We start from the raw sequence: 20,165 nt of genomic DNA on the forward strand, positions 1-20,165 counted from the left end.
CGCCTAGTAATAATCCTGATGAATGGTGTTCTAGTGCTGCTCTAAACACTAAATGAATCAAGAATTACATCTTTCTTTTCCTATATTTGAACATAAGATTGGGTCTAGGAGTACTATATGTAATGATCAGGTTAGAGAATATTCAGAATAGAGGATGCAAAGTATTTTAGCATAGTGTTTCTAAAGTGTTTTGAAGATTGGGAAAATGCTGTATAACTACTAATTTCTCGAATGAGTTTTAGAAGTACACCCTGGTATCAGAAAGAGTTACTGTGCTGACTTCATGGAGGTTGTGTTTGCCCTTACTGAATGAAGAGCTGACATTTGAGCTGTCTCTTTATCTCCCCCCCCCCCCTCTCTTTAGTTTTTCGAGACAGGGTTTCTCTGTGTCGCTTTGCGCCTTTCCTGGAACTCACTTGGTATCCCAGGCTGGCCTCGAATTCACTGAGATCTGCCTGGCTCTGCAGATTAAGAGAGAGAGAATATATAAACACAGTTAAAAATGTTTTGGCGACTTATTTTTATTTTACGTGATGGGTGTCTTCTTGCATGTGTGCATGCAGTATCCACAGAGGCCAGAGGAGGCCTTAACATCCCTTGGAACTGGGGTCACAGATGATTGTTAGCTGTCATGTGGATGGATGCTGGGGATTTGAACCTGGCTTCTCTGGATATGTAGTCAGTGTTCTAACCACTGGACTATCTCTCCAATGCTAGTTGAAGAGTTTTAAAAACTGAGAAAAGTAGCGCTATTTAAGATCAAGGATCATCATAAGTGTGAGGGAGGTTAATTTATGGAGAAAGGCTTAAGTCTTTAGGATTCAGAATGTGTAAGCTGTAGTTAGGCACCCTGAACATTGTGTTGGCCATCCTGAGCTTAGAATGCATATTGAAATAATGGGAAGAGTTTTAAAAATAACGGTGAGCTTTAGTCACCCGATGGTATACTCAGATATCTTCTAAAGGAGAACTGTAAAGACCCACAGTTGTTTTGTTGATTCCTATAAAAATATTCCATCAGGAATTTTAGATTGGTGAAATAATAATGTGCGTGTTGATCTGTGCCCTCATCCCTGACAGTTTCTATGAGCTGTGGGCACTAGGGGAATCTCTTGTTTTTATGTTTAGTCTCTGGTCCTGAGGTAGAGCTGAGGTCACCTTCTGTCCCTGTAGTTAGTCTGACACTGCTAACTGACAAGTTTTCTAAGTCATGGGATATCTGATCCAATTCCCAATTTGTTAACCTCCCAAGTGAGAGCATCTGTTGTTCTAATCCGGTGACTCTTGATGGGCTCCTGGATAAGCTCAGAATGGAAGCTGGTTGCCAGTGGGCCCAGGGCGCCCAGTCTGTTTGAGTACAGTTGGAACTTGCAGCTCCAATCCCCAACCTGGGGCAGGAAAGAGGGGCCGGAGGTCGAGTCAGACACCAGCGTCCAATGACTTAATCAATCATGTATTCGTAATGAAGCTTCATACAGCTGCAGAGAACTGAGTGTGAGAGCCTCTGGCTGGCTCGCTGCCTAAGGAGGGTGAAGAGCTCTGTGCCCATTCTCACATAGATCCTGTGGATCTTTTTCACACCCTCTATTCATCTGTCTCCTTCATCGTGTTCCCGATGAGTAAATGTGTGAACATAAATCGTTTCCCCAGGTTCTGGGTGTCGGTCAAATCCAAGGAGGAAATTACAGGGACTCCTGATTTCTAGCCAGTCAGATGTACATGTTAACCACCTACCTGCTCCTTGGAACTGGCTTCTCAGGGCCAAGAGACTGAGTCTTCAGCCTGTCTAGCAGGTAGATGGCGTCAGCATTGAACTGATCCTCATGTCCCCACCTCCTCTAGCTGGGGTTACAGACACGTGCCGCCACCCCTGACTTTTCACATGGGTGCCACGGGTCCTAATTCAGGTTCCCATGCTTACCTATGAAGCTCTTTACTCATGGAGCCATTTTCCAAGCCCTGCCCTGCTTCATTTTTCATTTGGCAATTTGTATCTTTTGTCTTCACAGGTTTGCTGGAGATTTACTGGTATAATTAGTGATCTGCCCAAACACTGGCTCTTTGCCTCTCTTAGTTTTTTTTTCCTACTTTTTTTTCAGTTTCATTAATTTCAGCTTTCGTTCAGATTCATTTTCCATTCTCTTGTTTGGAATTTAATTTGTTGGGTTTTCCCCCTGTAGTCATAAATTGGACGTGAGAACCGTTTTTCCAGTGATAAGTGATCAAGTTCTTCTTCCGTAAGGCTGTTGGCCCGCTCCTGTTGTGGAGTCAAGCTGTTATTCTCTCTATCCCTTTTCAGATGGTTTCTGCGTGCACAGAACATGTGTGGAAATGCAGTTGTTCTTTTTTCTGAGTTTATTTTATGTGTGGAGGCTTCGCTGGCGTGTGTGCCTGTGCACCACATGTGTGTGGTGTCCTCAGATCCCCTGGAACTGGAGTGGTAAAGGGTTGTGAGCCCCCATGTGGGTGCTGGAAATCAAAGCCAGACGCTCTGGAACGGCAGCCAGAGCTCTTAACCACTGAACCATCTCTCTCCCAGGCTCTGCTTTCTCCCTCCTTTTTAACATTTTCTCCATCTCCAGCCCGTTTTTATTTTTATTTTTAGACAGATTCTGGCTACATTCAGGATGGCCACCAACTTACGGCCTCAAAGCCTCCCATATAGATTCAATTCAGGTGTGTGCTACCAAGCCTGGCTTTGCCTTCTACTTCGGAGAGCAGTTTTTCTTGGGTTTGTTTATTTTTTAAATGGCCTTAAACTCCACCCACCACCTCCAGAGTGCTGAGATCACAGCTGTGTGCCATCCACTACACCTGGTTTATGTGGTGCCAGGAACTGAACCCAGGACTTGAGTTCATACTAGGCAAACATTCTGCTAGTTCTTAGGCTCCAGCTTGACTTCTCCAAGTTCAATGAGACATGTAGGCATTGTCTTCAGCCATCATTCTAGGTTTCTTGAATATGTGGATTCTTTGGAAAAAGAATAGAACAGTTTTATCTTAATCCCCTGTCCCCCGTGTGTATTGTCTCTTTTGTTAAGGGCCCAGTTGACATAAAAGAAGTAATTGCATTCCTGCACCAACTCTCTCCCTTGTTCTGTCTAGATAACCTCAGACACAGAAGACTTACAATAATCCCTTCGCTATCCCATCGGAACCTTTGCTAAGAATCACTTTGAGATCTGTAGTTGTGATAGGTCGGGGTGGGGTGGGGTGAGGGGCATTCTTTCTTAAGCATTTCTCAGGGTCTTCGCTTTTGCTCTAGGCCTGTGGTTCTCAGCCTGTGGGTTGTGAGCCTTTCAGGGAGATCACCTGAGACCATCGGAAAACCGGGAGATTTACATTAGGATTCATAACAGTAGCAAGAGTACAATTTCAAAGTAACAACAAAAATTTTCTGGGTGGGAGTCAGCACATGAGAACTGTATTAAAGGGCGGCGGCATCGGGAGGGTTGAGAGCCTCTGCTCTAAGCTGTGCTCGGCTTCCTCAGCATCCTCAGGGTGTGAGCCTTAGACACCCATCGGTTCTTACCCTGCTGGTTTGACTTTTATCCAGGAATGGTTTTGATCCTTCTGAAAGTCCATGCTTTTGTGGTGGGTGCAGTAGTGCATGAGGGCATGCCTGTGATCCCGACATTTGGGAGACTGACACAGGGGGATTGCTCTAAGTTCAAAGCCAGCCTGTGTATAGCAGGAATCTTAAGAGTCTTATTAATAAAATCAAACCTGGGGCCAGTTATTGGGGTGAATGCTGGAAGATCAGAGAAGCAGACCAAGCCACAGTTTCCTCACCTCACCAGTTCCTTAGCTGGTCTTGTTTCCTTAGACTGGAAGCTTCTGAGTCCTCATCCCAATGGGTCTCAGCTGAACTGTGCTGCTCAAAGCCTAAAAGATTAACCAGGCAAATGACTTTTTAAAAGTAGATTTCATAATCTCCCTTTTTATCTTATCATATCCATATTCTCTCTTTTTTCTTTTCATAATAGATTCAATAATCTACCTTTTGCCATTTTCATATTTTTCCCTTTTTCTTTTTATAGTAGATTCAGTAATCTACCCATTTATCCTATTATTTCTTCATCTTTTTTCTCAGGGTAGATTCAGTGATCTACCTCAAGCCTGGGCTTCGTAACGAGTTCCAAATCACTGAGGACTGGGAAGACCTCATCTAAAATTTTTTTAAAAAGTACACTTTTTAAAATTGACTAATGATTCTTTAGACGCTGACTTTTTTTTTGCATAATGGAATGGTTGCTTGACAGGAATATTCCTCATCATTCCAGACCCATATTGCCTTACATATAGAACAGTGTCTTTATTTCTGAAGAATTCTATATTTCTAAAAACCCCTTCCTTGTTTTAGATAGTTACAGGGTTTCTTGTTTTTTGAATAAGCTCTGTGTGGTGTCATGGTTAAAAACTCAGCTGAAATAAAAAATGACTTACAGACCATGTTCTTCTCAGATGGGATCCATTCAAATACAGGGAAGGTCGGGAAATGGGGAGCACTGTGTGTGTGTGTGTGTGTGTGTGTGTGTGTGTGTGTGTGTGTGTTTCCTATATTGAGATCAAATCAGGGCTACAGGCAGGCTAGGACTCGCTCTACTCTGAGCTGTATCCCCAGCCTGGGAAACATTCTCCATAGAATATAAGGGGCGTTTGCTTTTTCAAAACCAACATGGTAATCTCTCTTCACTGCAAAGGCATTTTGCTCTAAGTTACTGTGAAACCTCATGTTCACAGATTTTATAATATCCACAAAGGCCCGCCGTTAACCAGCTAGTGAAGTTTTTCATCTGCAGTGAACCCCGGTGTGACTAAAGGGACGACGCTCCGGTGATGTTCCACAGCCTTCCTTAGGTTCCTTTCATCTTCCGGTCCTAAAGAACCAGAGTTACTGTTCCCCTTCACTTGCTCACAGTGGTGAATGGAAGATTTGACAGCGCTGGGATGAAGCTTCTCAGAATAAACACAACATTGTTACATAAAGATTGCTACCAGAAGAACAAGAACATGCTGTAAAATCTATAAAGTCTTCTACCGGCATGCATCTGGTGTTCAGTGCGATAAGCTACTGTTATCCTGGTGTTGGGCCATTTCTTAAACTTATTTTCAAACCGAGTGCTCTTTCAGTTTTGCCCACTTACTACCACTCCGGCTATGGATTAAAGTCTTGTTAATAGGAAAGTCCATTTTGGCTCGTCCATTTGGTTTCTTCCTACAGATGAACAGAGATGACGAGCTGTTTGTAAAATTCACCTTCAGATGACGCCATCAGCGTTAGCTGTCTCTGCCAATTGTAGATGAACCTTAGTTCTACAGAGGCTGAGGAACCAGAGTTTATGAATGTGGTAAAATTAAAGCATGCAGGGGCAGGAATCAATGTCTTAGTTGCTCACTGTATGGAGATACATTCGATTGTTCTTGTGGTTCCAGATAGCAATTATTTCTAATGTTTATTTTGCAGTGAGGGCCGAGGCAAGTTGACCGTATTTTCAGTTAAAGCTATGTTAGCAACCATGTGTGGTGGAAAAATGCTGGACAAATTGAGATGTAAGTATTTTCTTATTACTTGAAAGTCTTTATTTTGAAATTAGGATGTTTAAACAGTTTTAAGCAAATGAATGTTTTAAGAACCTTGCATAAGCCTCTGTTGCAGCATTTGGCCCCAGATACAGGAGCTGCGCCCCGCACTGTTCAGCTGACCTCACTTCTTGTTAGTGTGATTTCAAGAGAGAAAACTAATCAGAACAATGACATTGACATTAAAGAAATCCTTTAAAGATGCTTTCCATATTAGTAAAGATGTGGTTGGAGATGACTGTGTTTTTAGTTAGAAAATAAATTTAATGCTTTTCCTAGGCTCGGTCAGGTTTAGCCTTCTTACTGACTGCATTCTTTACCAGATGATTTTTGCTGTGATCAAATTGTTCCTTAGTCAAGCTCAGCTACTTAGAAATTGATAGCCTGGGGCAGTGGTGATGCACGCCTTTAATCCCACCACTCGGGAGGCAGAGGCAGGTGGATCTCTGTGAGCTCGAGGCCAGCCTGGGTTACCAAGTGAGTTCCAGGACAGGCACAAAGCTACACAGAGAAACCCTGTCTCAAAAAACCAAAAAAAAAAAAAAAAAAAAAAAGAAAAGAAAAAGAAAAACCAAAAACCAAACCAAATCAAACCAAAACTAATGGGACTGGAGAGATGGTTCAGAGGTTAAGAGCACCGACTGCTCTTCCAGAGGACCCAGGTCCAATTCCCAGCACCCACATGGCAGCTAACAACTGTCTGTAACTCCCATTCCAGGGGACAACACTCATGGGAAAACACCACTGAAAAAAAACTAATTAAGAAAAGAAAAAAAAAAAAGAAGAAATTGATAGCCTGATCCACTCCCAGCCTGTCCTATCCCTTCCCAGCTGTTTTTCCTTGTATTGCTGTTATTTGCTTTTCGTTTCTGTCTTTTCTTTCCCCTTTCCACAGGCTACAATTGTAACTATTTAATGTTGCTGCTTGTGGGTTTACTTATCCATTCATGGGGTTAGGTGTGTGCATTTGTCCCTGCCTGTCTGTCTGTCTGGGCACCATACTCACACAGATGTTGCCCTTTATAGAGGGCGACAGTGAAGGTATTCATCCAAATTTAGAGTTCAGTTTTAAGCTACTCTCCTTCTCTATCATGTTAATACTATCATGGCAGGGACACACTTAGGACCAGGTGCCATGTTCCAGAGACACGGAAGTGAGGTGTGGATTTTAGTGAAGTGTCAGAATTATGTGTGTTGGGGGCGGGGTGACTCAAGAGATTACAGTGCTTTGTCAGAGACTGACAGGGCCCCAGAACTCACACCAGTCTTCATGAGTTTCATGATGCACACACACAGATACCAATATGATTCCCCACCCTCCCCACAGGGTTTCTCTGTGTAGCTTTGGGCCTTTCCTGGAACTTGCTTTGTAACCCAGGCTGGCCTTGAACTCATGGAGATCCACCTGGCTCTGCTTCCCGAGTGCTGGGATTAAAGGCATGTGCCACCACCGCCTGGCTTAACATTGTTTTGAAAAGACAGAATTCCAACTTTTTGTGTTTGAAGGAAACATAATTTCATCCATAATATCTTTTTTCTTTTTTTCAAAAGAAATCTCTGTAAAGGAATAGAAAAGGGACGGAAAAAAAAAAAAAAAAGAAATCCTTATATAACTGGCCCTTAGTATTTGAAATCTGTATTGCTCAGGGGTCAGCTATGCTGTGCTTTTGCAGATTTCATTTGTTGCTGTTTGTGGTAGTGATGTTTGGTCCTGTGTTTGTTGTCACTGGCTAATTGGATGGTGTTGGAGGTGCACGGTCTTGAGAGATCTCACTTCGCTTGTTCCTGTATGCCACTGACAGAGACACATCACATAGCAGTATTCCATAAGTGGTTATCCTGGGAAGCACCTGTGTGTTTGGATGGTCAGTCTGGGCTGCCCGTGAGAACCTTCCCACCTGGGTTCTCCTTCCCAGATGTGTTCTCTCTGGTGGAGGTGGCTGAATAATGGTGTAGGCAAAAGAGAGATATGGTCCTGCTTGGTAGCCTCCAACCGTAGTTCTTTATTTACTGTCTTCTCCTGTCTTTGGGCTTAGTTTCTGTCCACACTGTGGCCTCTTCTTTCTGACTGCATTCTGTTACCTCTAGTAAAGGCCCCACTGCATTAAATAAACCTCTCTACTGTGTGGACGACACCTCAGCCCTATTATTTCTCCTTCTTCTCCTTCTCCTCCTCCTTCTCCTTCTTCTTTCTTTTGCTTCTTGCCTTTTAGTATATTTTTCAAAGATTTATTTATTGTTCTATGTGCACTGGTGTTTTGCCTGCAAATATGTCTGAAGGTGCCAGATTCCCCTGGAATCAGAGCTACAGTTACGATCCACCCACGTTGGTGCTGGGAGTTGTACTCGGGTCCTCTGGAAGAGCACCATAAGTGCTCATAACTGCTGAGTCATCTCTCCAACCCCAGCTTCTAGAAATTTTGTTTTTGTTTTTGTTTTTTGAGACAGGGTTTCTCTGTGTACTTTTGCGCCTGTCCTGGAACTCGCTTTATAGACCAGGCTGGCCTCGAACTCACAGAGATCCGCCTGGCTCTGCCTCCCGAGTGCTGGGATTACAGGCGTGTGCCACCACCGCCCGGCTAGAATTTTTAAGCTAAAAAATTCCTTCATTTCCCCCTCCACCTTTACAGAACTAGTTTTTGTTTATGTGTGTATGTTTGTGCCTGCTTGTCTGTATGTCCACTCATTTCCACAGGTGCCTGCTGGAACTGGAATTACAGAGGGTCCTCTGCAAGAAAGCAAATGGTTTTTGCTGCTGAGCCATCTCTCCAGCCCCTGCCTCCACCTTTTATATCTGATGTGTTTTAATATCAAAATAGAATTTTAAATGACTTGGTAAACATTTGTGCTTTGGGTCTGAAATGTGTTAGATTTTTCAGAAATGCTTTGGGCATTTCTGTCTCTAGGACATTTACAGAAATGCCTCTTACTATGGCCCTTCGGGCTATATTCCTAGATTGAAAGGTAATTCGCATAGGATTCTAAATGCCAATGATTTGTAATCAGGGTGTTAGACTTTAGTTAAAGTGTGATCAAAATTCAGTGTCAGCACCCCAGCGTGGGAGCAGCACCCGCAGACTGAAACCACCCCTGCTAAACCAGACTTAGTGGCTACTTGATTGACTGGTGACCTCCTTCCTTTGCCAGGGTTCGCTATTTGTCTGCTAAGATATTTAACCCTCTTGTTTAAACCCCAGCTAGTCACATTAAAGTGGCAAGCAGTTCACTTGCTTTATTTATAGTTCGATTTGTTTAAGTTGTATTTTAAAGCTAGTTGTGATCGCAAAGAGCAGACTAGCAGATGTGTGGGGAAGACTGTAACGATGCTTTTATCTGTTCATTCACTGGACTGGGGAGGATTAATCGGGGCTATATCTCAAGTTACAGACACACACACCTCTAACACTTCTTTTTTATTATTATTAATGTTTGAGCTCTCAGTCTTGTAATGACAGCCTAGAGCTCTTAGGCTTCAGGGATTCTCCTACCTCAACCTCAGACAGTCCAAACATCAAAATGCTAACAGCAGTTTTCCCTGGTTGGGCACACTGGGTTTACAATAGTTCCAGTCTATATGACTTATCTTTTTATATGTCTTCCAGAGGCCACACTTTGAGTAGAGAAAAGTTAGCCTGAGATTCTCCCTCCTCGGTTCGCTCAGAATTGGCTTTTCTCACCGATGTCTCAGTTGCTTGCTTCTGGTCTTTCATTAACAGGCTCTAGAGAGGCCTCTGGTTGAGGCTTCAGTTGAACAGTTTCCATCTTCAAAATTCTGTCTCCTTTGCCCGGCCTTGAATCACCGGTCACTCTACCCTCACCCTCACTGGTGTCTGCCAGCCAGGCCTTGACTTCTCTTTTAATCTACATCAGAGATGCCCGTGTTTTGCATTTCTGGAATAATTGAAATGCTTTAGAATTAGAAGCAAGCAAGAAATACTCTCTATATCTGTACTTTATGAACTAGTAAAAAAAATGAGGGTTGGGGATTTAGCTCAGTGGTAGAGCGCTCGCCTAGCAAGTACAAGGCCCTGGGTTCGATCCTCAGCTTAAAAAAAAAAAAAAAAAAGTGAAGAAAAACAAAAACTAAGAGAAGCGATGTTGTGGTTAGGGTTCTCCAGAGCAGTGGTTCTCAACTTTCCCAATGCTGCAACACTTTAATACAGTTACTCACATTGTGGTGATCCCCAACCATAAAATTATTTCATTGCTGCTTCATAACTAATTTTCTATTGTTATGAATCCTAATTTAAATATCTGATATGTAAGATATCTGATATATGGCCCCCAAAAGGGTCATGACCTACAGGTTGAGAACCACTGTTCTAAAGGCACAGAACACATATGCATATTTGTGTGTGTATATATACATATAACACACACATGTATATTCTAATAAATCCTTTACATATACACATGCATATCTATCTATCTATCTATCTATCTATCTATCTATCTATCTATCTAGGTTTATTTGAATGGCTTACAGACTGTAGTCCAACTAGCCCAGCAATGGCTATCTGTGAACAGAAGGTTCAAGAGTATAGTTGTTGTTCAGTTTATGAAGCTGGTTGTCTCAGCTGGTCTTTAGTATATGCCAGACTCTTAAAGAGGTAGACTCTAGTGCCAGTGAAGGAATGGACTTGCCAGTGTGAGAGCAAGCATGCAGAGTCGAAGTTCCTTCTTCCATGTCCTTATATAAACTGCCACAAGAAAGTGTGACCCAGATAGGGCTGGACCTTCCCACCTCAAAAGATGTGGATTAAAGGTGCATCTTCTCACCTCAGAAGATCTGGATTAAGAGTGGGTCTTCCCATTTCAAATGATTCAGTTAAGAAGAAGAAGAAAATCTCTTACAGGTGTACCCAGTCCCTTGGGTTTTAGTTAATTCTAGATGTAGTCAAGTTGACAACAAAAACAGCCATTGCAGGCCCAGAACTCTATGTAAGGTGGGTGTGGCTGAATCATCAAAGGCTTTGAGCAAGCCCCTCCCCTTCCGACTTCATCAGTGACATGGGATTTTAATGAGTTGGAGAATGCCAAGTGCCTTGTATTTGGTTGTGTTGTGTGCTTATAAACAGACAGATGTGTGTACATGGGTTTCTGGGTCAAGCCACCGAGCAGTTTGAAAGATGGCTGGAGCTGGAAGTCATCTTTGCCAGGAAACCTTAATATAAAAGGAAAATGGAGCTGGCTGGTGGTGGCGCACGCCTTTAATCCCAGCACTCGGGAGGCAGAGCCAGGTGGATCTCTGTGAGTTCAAGGCCAGCGTGGGCTACCAAGTGAGTTCCAGGAAAGGCGCAAAGCTACACAGAGAAACCTGTCTCAAAAAACATTAAAAAAAAAAAAAAAAAAAAAAAAAGGGAAATGGCTGTTCATTAATAGTCTTGTCTCTGTAATCTGAACAGCCCTGTCCCTTTGCAGGAACCTGTGGTGGGTGATGAGTTTCCTGAGAGTGTAAGGAAGAGGAGACAGAATCAAGACAGTCAGTGCTTATACACAGATGTAAGCAGTCAGTAAAATTAGGGCTGCTGTTACCAGGGACAAAACTCAATCGTGCCGATGGTAGATCTGCAGGATTGTGCCTGTTGCAGAGGGGAATAGAGGATTTTAGGAACTGGAAGAGACGTGCATTTTGAGGGGTTCAGTTGTGAATTTCCCACAGGGATCAAGTCTACTTCCCCCTCTCTTGTCTCTCAGCTAGGAACAACTGTTGAGGAACTGGCCTGCTTCTTTCAGAGCTATAGAAAGAGAAAGTCCATCCCATTATGCCAGAATGGGGTAGGGCTTTCATTAGAGAGCTAATGTATTAGTGGTCTCACACCTGCAGCACACCCTCTGTTACCTCCAGCTGTTCTTGATAGCTTTATTAAATTTTATTTGCTTCTTTTTTTTGAGCTGAGGATCGAACCCAGGGCCTTGTGCTTGCTAGGCAAGCGCTCTACCACTGAGCCAAATCTCCAACCCCTTTATTTGCTTCTTTAAGCTTTGTAATATACAAGTAATAAATTACGCTAACTTAGATGCATTACTTGTTATTCTTCATTGGAGAATTCAAAAATCAACTTAGTTTTGCACCATTTTTCTTTGGCTAGGAGAAGCTTACTAAATAAAAAGCAAAAAACAAACAAACAAACAAAAACCACGGGTTAAACCAGTAACTCAGGAAGTCATGAGTCACCTCATTATGGCTTCAGTTTTTACAGCTAGCTGTGCTTCTCTTAAAAGGAACAAACATGTTTCTTTTTTCCCTTTTCTCGTCTGTGCTTCTTTCCTGATGAAAAAATTACTACTTTGAGTCCATTCAACGTGACATAGTAAATGAGGGAAATGGAAAATAATACATTTTTAATGGGTGTGGCTAGTCATATGATTCTCTGGTTATTATTTCCCTTTATGTTTCTGAATACATTAGATTAGGACTTGTTGACATGGGTGTTGTACACAGAAGTCTGTGGTTATGATACTGTGCACCTGTCAGTATGTGGCAGCTAATGTCTCCAGTCCTGTTTCTTCTGTTAATGGCTGAGAGTTACTCATTTGTCTTACTAGCTGTGAATACATTTAGTGGTAACAGAAAACTTGATTAATAAGTGACTTCAATACATTGGAGGTTGTATTCCTCATGTCAAAATAAGTGCAGAGGCTGCTGAGTTCAAAGTTGGTCCCATGACCTGAGGCCATCATGAGACTCCATTTTTTTTTCATCTTCCTGCCCTGGTATATGGTACCCTTTTTAGGGTAATAAGATGACTGCTCTGCCCCGGGCTGGGGTATTCATTCCGGGCAGAGAGAAGAGAGGTACCAGTACTTTCCCAGAAATCTACTCCAGAGTTACAGTGTGGACAGGGAAGACTCTTTAAAAAACGTGCACACGGCCACAACAAACACACTTAGGGTTCAGCTAGTAGGCCAGAGGGGAGGTAGACACTGTGTGGGTGCCTGGAGGTGTCTGCCACATCCCGGACTGACCCTTTGTTCTGACTTAATGCTTAGCTGCTCTCCTCAAGAATAGCAGCCAGCTTTTTAAAACTGGAGTCAAGCGTGCCCTCCCTCCCTCCCTCCTTTGAAAAACAAGCATCTCCGAGCTCACTGCAGTCCTTAGCGGTGTCTCAGTTCTCTCTGTAGGGATGGCTCCACTGGCAAACATGATGACAGGCCCCCTGCACTTAGTTTTGATACTAGGTATGACATCTCTAGTTCCTTTCTTTCAGTCAGGTTTGTCACGTTTTCCCAAGCTCGAGATTCAGCATCCTGCTAACCTTTAAAAGTTCTCAGTTCTCCTATCCAGTGCATTGAGACACCTGGATTGGATTCCTCTTCCGTATCGCTGGCCGCCACTTCCGTAATCCATACTCCGGTGGCCGGAGCTTCGCGGTGGCCGCCGTCCGGTCCCTCTCCTCCTCCTCAAGGTCATTAGCTGTCTGCTCCTGAAAGGTCGCTTTTAAACACTCGGGCTCCACGTAAACGTTTTAAAATCAGATTCCACTTGTTTTTGTCTTTCGGAGGTTCTCTCATGACAGAAACGCTGCACTTATCTCTCAGTGGCCGTGTGCTGCCCTGGTCAGAAGGTTTCTTTAGTGCCGGCTTCTCGTCTACCACCCCATGAGGGCATAGCTGTAGATCTCTGTCAGGGACACTCGGACCCTTCTGTCTGGTTGTGGCTCTTAGTTCCGCTTGCATCCTGCGTGTACCGCATTGTTTCAGATCTCCTTATTTAGGATCTAGATACTAAATTCCTTTCTTGGAGACTTGTTTGGGTCTGGCATGGAGGTTCGTTGGTAGGGTGCTTGCCTGACATGCGTGAAGTTCTAGGCTCACTCCCTAGCACCACGTCTATCCTGCCTGGAGTGGTGAAGGGAGGTAGAGGCAGGGTCACCAGAAGTACAGGTCATTCCTGACTATGTAGTGAGGTCTACACCAACCTAGGCCGTATGAAGTCCTTTCTCAAAAACAAACAAACGCCCCCAAACTAACTTCTTTTGAACTCTGTAGTTGACTTTTATTTCATGTGCATTAGTGTTTCACCTGCACATTTGTCTGTGTGAGAGTGTCAGATCCCCTGGAACTGGAGTTACAGATAGATACGAGCTGCCATGTGGGTGCTGGGTATTGAACCCAGGTCCTCCAGAAGAGCAGCCAGTGCTCTTAACCAGCGAACCATCTCTCCAGGCCCGCTGAAAACTTCCTTGACAGCCCCTTGACAGGACAGGAAAGTGCTTTGCCTTTGTCCTCTTCCTGCTCATTGTCTTCCATGGGATTGAGTATCTCTCCATTCTGTACTCATTTGCCTTTCCTTTCTCTTTTTCTAGCATTTACCCACCTGTCCTTCTGCCCTGTCTATGATGCTAGTGTTTTTGGATATAGTATATCCTATTCATTCTAGCTTTGTTTGTTTGTTTATTGTTTATAGATTTATTTATTATGTATACAGTGTTCTGCCTGCATATACACCTGCAGGCCAGAAGAGGGCTCCAGATCTCATTACAGATGGTTGTGAGCCGCCATGTGGGTGGCTGGGAATTGAACTCAGGACCTCTGGAAGAGCAGTCGGTGCTCTTAACCTGAGCCATCTCTCCAGCCCCATCCTATTCATTCTTTTTCATGATTTGTGGTTCATTTGGGAAGGATACCGTGGTTGAGCCTAGGGCCTCATGAGTGCTAAGCAAGCATTCTTATCCCCGAGCTTGGCTCACCTGTGTGTTCATGTCTCATAGTGACAGCGCTTCTTTTTAGTGTTGATTTTAAAGGTCTCAGGTCATTTGTTCTCCCTCCCTCCCTCCCTCCCTCTCTCGCTTCATGGTTGGCTTTGAGCTTGCTGTGTGGACCAGGATGGCTTCAAAGTTTCAGAACTTCTCCTGCCTCTATCTCCTGAGTACTGGACAGGCAAACACCACCACACCCAGACACCCCACCTAGCCAGCGTTTCTGAAATTGGTATAGATTGTCCTTCTTGTCTGTCCATATTTTAAAAGTAGCTTCTTTTTATCTTACATTAAGATATCTTTAATTTTTTTGTTTTTTTTCCCCCAAAGGTTTATTTGTTAATTTGGATTTTATGTATATGAGTACTTTGCATGTACACCTGCACACCAGGAGAGGACATCAGATCCCACTATAGATGGTTGTGAGCCACCATGTGGTTGCTGGGAACTGAACTCAGGACCTCTAAGGAGAGTAGAGCAGACAGTGCTCTTAACCACTGAGCCGTTTCTCCAGTCCCCAAGTTACATTGTAAAGCAATGTAATTTGATGAAATTTACTCCAGAGTCAGATAGGTGTGGATTTAAACCTTGATTTAACCATTGGCTAAAGTTCTAAGCAATAATTTCTTATGTCATGTGCATTGGTGTTTTGCCTGCACGTATGTCTGTGTGAGGTGTCGGATCCCCTGACACTGGAGTTACAGACAGTTGTGAGATGCCATGTGGGTGCTGGGAATTGAACCTGGGTCCTCTGGAAGAGCAGCCAGTGCTCTTAACCAATGAGCCATCTCTCCAGACTTTTTTTTTTTTTTTTAATATTTATTTTATTTTTTTAAAATTACTTTTATTTCATGTGCATTGGTGTTTTAGCATTACTTTCTTACCTGTTACTTTAACTAACTATGTGTGAGCCCATGTGCACATAATGTGGTAGAGGTCATGTTTCCTTGTCACACGGTTTTGAACTCCTGGTTGTCTTTTCTTCCCCTTAAGTCATGAAGAGAGGAATAACCGAGACAAGAACTCTGTGCGAAGAACAATGACTGGTTTTACTGGAAAGTCCTTTCCCATCCTCTTGGCCAGTCTCTCTGTGAAGACGGGATTGTGGGGGTTGGGGATTTAGCAAGGCCCTGGGTTTGATCCTCAGCTCCAACCCCCCCCCCCAAAAAAAAAAACCCAAAAAACAAACAAAAAGCCAGGATTGTGTTATATCAGAATATCTTGGGATAGAAGCATTTATATGGTGTAGTAGCTGCTTTCCTGTTGATGTGATAGAATACTCAGGTAAAAACAAGTCGGGGAAGAAATGGTTTATTTTGGCTCACAGTCACAGAGGGGGTAAGTCCATCGCAGCTGTGTGTGTGTGTGTGTGTGTGTGTGTGTGTGTGTGTGTGTGTGTGTGTAGGAGCATGGTAGTGGGAGCGTGAGGCTGGCCTGGCAGTCAGGAAGCAGAATGATCACATGTCATCTCCCTGTAAGAAGCAGAGAGGGGATGGGGGAGGCGAGGCCAGCCCTAACATCAGCCTCAATGCTTTACACCCACGGATAAGTGTAGTCTTCACCCCGTGTCAAGGAAACTTGTCACTGCAGCACACGGAGGCCACCACAGAAACCACAGCCAGTGCAGAGTTGTGGAGCCCAGTCCTCGTGGATACATTCATAAAATGCTCCTGTGCCCAAAGCCCGAGGGACATTGCGGGAAGAGGTGTGGAAAGCGTGCCAGAGCCAGAGGATCCCGGAGTTTTGTGGTGGGAGTGTGTCTCCTAGGAATGCCGGAAGCTACACCCATGGAGTCTCACCAGCCGCCCAGTCATGAGCTGAATATTGACAGTACCAGTAGATCTGCCAGAGTGGACAGGGGAAAGCCCCCACGACCTCAGCCCTCCACAAAGAACTCCAGGCAACTATGGAATGCTGAGAGTGGGAGAAAGAGTCTTCCCCAGGGAAGAGTGCAGCGATTGGCTGTCCAGTATCAGATGGTCAGTCCCGGAAACATATATATATATATATAATATGGAACATTGTACAGACTGAGCAGGTTGTATTGAGGGGGTGTGTGTGTGTGTAATACCAATTGTGAAAAAAGAGGCCATGATTTGAAAGAGAGCATGGGGGACATATTCAGGAGGAAAGGGATGGGAGAAATATAATTATAGTATAATCTTAAAAAAAAAAAAAAAGTGAGGCCAGGCTATAAAATCACCATGCCTGCTCTTAGTGACATGCTTCCTCCAACAAATAGGTGTCTCCTAAAAGTTCCATAATGTTCTCCATCAGCATCCCCAGCTGGGGACCAAGTGTTTAATACGTGAGTCTGTGGGGGACATTTCTCATCCGAACAACAATGTATAGGCTATTATTATTTTTTAAATGTTTTAATTGAAATAGAATCACACCACTTACCCTCTCCTGTTCCTCCACCCAGTCCCTCCCCCGTGCCTCCCAACTTTCAAGTTGATAGCCTCTTTTTCCTTATTACTGTTGTGTCCATATGTATGTATATGCATGTACACAAATATAGAAGTACAACCTGCTGATCTGTTTTTGTTGTTGTGTGTATATGGTTTCAGAGCCGACCACTTTGTATTGGACACCCAATAAGCGGGCTCATCCCTGGTAGAGGCGAATTCTCCTTTTTCCAGCAGTCTCTAGCTGCCTGAAGTTCTTTGTCTATGGATGGGATCCGGCGAAATTTCCCACCTTCCATGTTGGTCTGCCCACTGATAATGCCATCGCTCTGGTCTTGTTTATGCAGCCATTGTTAGGAGAGAGTGTCTCACTGCAGACTTTCTCGTATTCTGGCTCATCAGCCCTTGTGTGTTTTAGGAAACAAGCATTTATCATTCAGGCTGGTCTTAAAACTGCTGCACAGTTCCTTTCTCCTGCCTCTGCCTTCTAAGTGTTGTGTGTGTGTCTTATGAAGACAGATACGAAGGAGTAAAGTCACGCTGCTTCAAGTTTTTCTTAGAACAGTGGGTTGCATGCAGTAAAAGCTAATTATCCTTCAGTTAACATGGATCTGGAAAGTTTCTAGGTGGGGGCTGGAGAGATGGCTTAGCAGTTAAGAACACTTGCTGCTCTTGCAGAAGACCTGGATTTGATTTTGATTTTGATCACAGCTGCCTGTAACTCCAGCTCCAGGTGATCCATTGCCCTCTTCTGGCCTCTGTGGGTACTGCACTCGTGTGCACAGCCCCTCCCCCACACTTAAAATTTTTTTTTTTTTGGAAAGGTAAGCGGGCACACGTGAATGGTTATTCCACTTAATGTTTAGGTAGAATCCTAAGTGGATAGGATTGAGGGGCCGTGTGAGCAAAGTAACTATACAGTGTTAACAAGAACGAGAATAATTTGAATGTTAACTAAACATTAACTTTAAACGTATGGTACTTCTGAATGATGCATGTTTAATGGTGCAGAAATAACATGGAGCCATTTGTAATTTTTAAGAGATGATTATTTTCTTATACTTTGCCTTTATTTGCTTTTGTTCCTAAAGACATTTTCTCCCAGATGTAAGATTCCAATGGCTTGATGATATTTGGCAAGCGTGACCAGTTTCTGAAGGAAGCCCTGAAGCTCCCGACAGCTGTCTTTGAAGGACCGTCCTTCGGTTACACAGAGCACGCAGTCCGAACCTTTTTCCCACAACAGGTAAGGACCGTTGACAGCCTCAGGCTACAGGAACCTCCAGCTTCTCCCAGATTCCCTAGGTGGCTTCCAGCAGAGGCCTGAGTAAATAAAAGCAGGGGGGGGGGGAAGTTCACCTGAGGATGCTGGTTCTCAGGTAAGGTAACAATGGACTTTTTTTTGAGCTGAGGACCGAACGCAGGGCCTTGCACTTGCTAGGCAAGTGCTCTACCACTGAGCTAAATCCCCAAGCCGGAAGTATTTTAAAGAAAAATGTTTTAAAGGTTTTTTTTTAATTATTTTTTCATTATTGCAACTGAATGTATATGTTTTTCCCCCTTCTTCTTTTTTAAGTAAGGTTCTTTAAATTCTAAGTCCAGGGATTTTGACCTAAAGCTATAGCGATCTTGGGTCATTGTTTCCTGCACAGTGTCCAGCTGCCCCTGCAGAGTGCACTGGGCTTGCATGTGACATGGTCAGGAGTTCGGCTGCTTTTCCTGATTTTTCACCTACAGGTTGGTATGAGTGAGTTCCGAGAGTTTACCTCTGCCTCGGAGACTGGGAATAGAGTAGGTGCTCATAACTCAAGGTAGAGGATAGATAAAAAGAACTGTAATACTGCGTTTAGAAAGTTAGGACAAACAGAAAATAAAGGGAAAAAAAATCTGTTTAAAAATCAATAGAAAAGGGGCTGGAGAGATGGCTCAGCGGTTAAGAGCACTGACTGCTCTTCTAGACGACCCAGGTTCAATTCCCAGCACCCACATGGCAGCTCACAACTGTCTGTAACTCCAGTTCCAGGGGATCCCACGCCCTCACACAGACACACATGCAGGAAAAACACCAATGCACATTAAAAAATACATAAATAAATAAGCTTTAAAAATCAATAGAAAATAAAATTATCTTCTCAGAAGATAACTTTTTTTTAAAACAATTCATTTTTATTTTATGTGCATTGGTGTTTTTCCTGCACGTATGTCTGTGTGAGGGCGTGGGATCCCCTGGAACTGGAGTTACAGACAGTTGTGAGCTGCCATGTGGGTGCTGGGAATTGAACCTGGGTCGTCTAGAAGAGTAGTGAGTGCTCTTAACCGCTGAGCCATCTCTCCAGCCCCCAGAAGATGAAACAGTAGTTTTTCAGTTGGAAAACGAAAGCAGACAGGAGACAGGGCTTCAGCCCAGCCATCAGTCATGTGACCAGTAAAGGGGGAAGCTGACAGCTGAGGGGGCTGAGTCGTGTGGCTCCCCTGCTCAGACCTCCCTCTGAATTACACGGCATGAAAGGATGTTGTGGAAATGTCCAAGGACTCAGTTTGTAGAACCTCACTATAGCTGTGAATCTTGCCAGATTCCACAAGGTAGCTGGCCTGACCACCTGAAAAGATCAGAATCATAAAGACAAGACAGGAACGTTCTGGATGAGAGTCCAAAGGCTGAAAAGTTAGTGACGCAGGGTTTCTTGTTTTTCTGTTACAAGACTGGGACAGTTGGAAAAATCCGAACAAAGTTTATAACCAGGTAACAGTGTTCCGTAACCAGGTGACAGTGTTCTGCCACTGAATGCTGATTTCTTGATTTTGATATTTATCTTTAGCTATGTGAGAGAATGTCTTGTTTTTTTGTTTTTGTTTTTGTTTTTGTTTTTTGTCTTAAATTCAATCTGGGTTGGATGTGGTGGTGCACACCTTTAATCCCAGCATTGAGGAGGCAGAGGTAGGTGGATCTCTGTGAGTTCGAGGCCAGCCTGGGCTACAGAGTGAATTCCAGGACAGCCAGGGCTATGGAGAAAACCTGTTACAAAAAGTCGAGAGAGAGAGAGAGAGAGAGAGAGAGAGAGAGAGAGAGAGAGAACACGAAGACATTCAAATTCAATCTGGACTATTTATGGAGAAAGAGACGCCCATCTGTAGTGAGGACATGTTAGGGATCTGGATTGCAGGAAGGGTTTGGTAATTTATTTTACAATCTTTTTATAGGTCTGAAATTACGTAAAAATAGAAAACTATATCCAGCGTGGTAAAGCATGCCTATTATCACACCTTTGGTAGGCTAAGGCAGGAGAATTGTTCTGAGCCAGAGAGCAACCTGGTCTGTATATCAATTTCCAAGCCAATACAGGGCTACATGGGGGGTGGGGTGCTGTCTCCAACCCACTGAAATTAAAATGTATAGTGAATCTTTGATTCCCAAAGCAACTTATGTATACAGGTGCATCTTTTTATGTTTAAAGTTTAAAGATCCATATTT

The 20,165-nt window shown here is 43.6% G+C and overlaps 1 protein-coding gene across 1 annotated transcript in view; it reads left to right on the forward strand.

Moving 5' to 3' along the window:
* Dtnb (dystrobrevin beta) overlaps positions 1–20,165 on the forward strand; it is a 198,671-nt gene that overhangs the window by 34,806 nt on the left and 143,700 nt on the right. Inside the window, 2 exon segments of the mRNA XM_036170283.1 lie at positions 5,468–5,553; positions 17,785–17,939. Of these exon segments, the coding sequence (XP_036026176.1) occupies positions 5,468–5,553; positions 17,785–17,939 (241 nt within the window).

Source organism: Onychomys torridus, chromosome 21 (assembly GCF_903995425.1).
Source record: "Onychomys torridus chromosome 21, mOncTor1.1, whole genome shotgun sequence".
Taxonomy (NCBI): domain Eukaryota; kingdom Metazoa; phylum Chordata; class Mammalia; order Rodentia; family Cricetidae; genus Onychomys; species Onychomys torridus.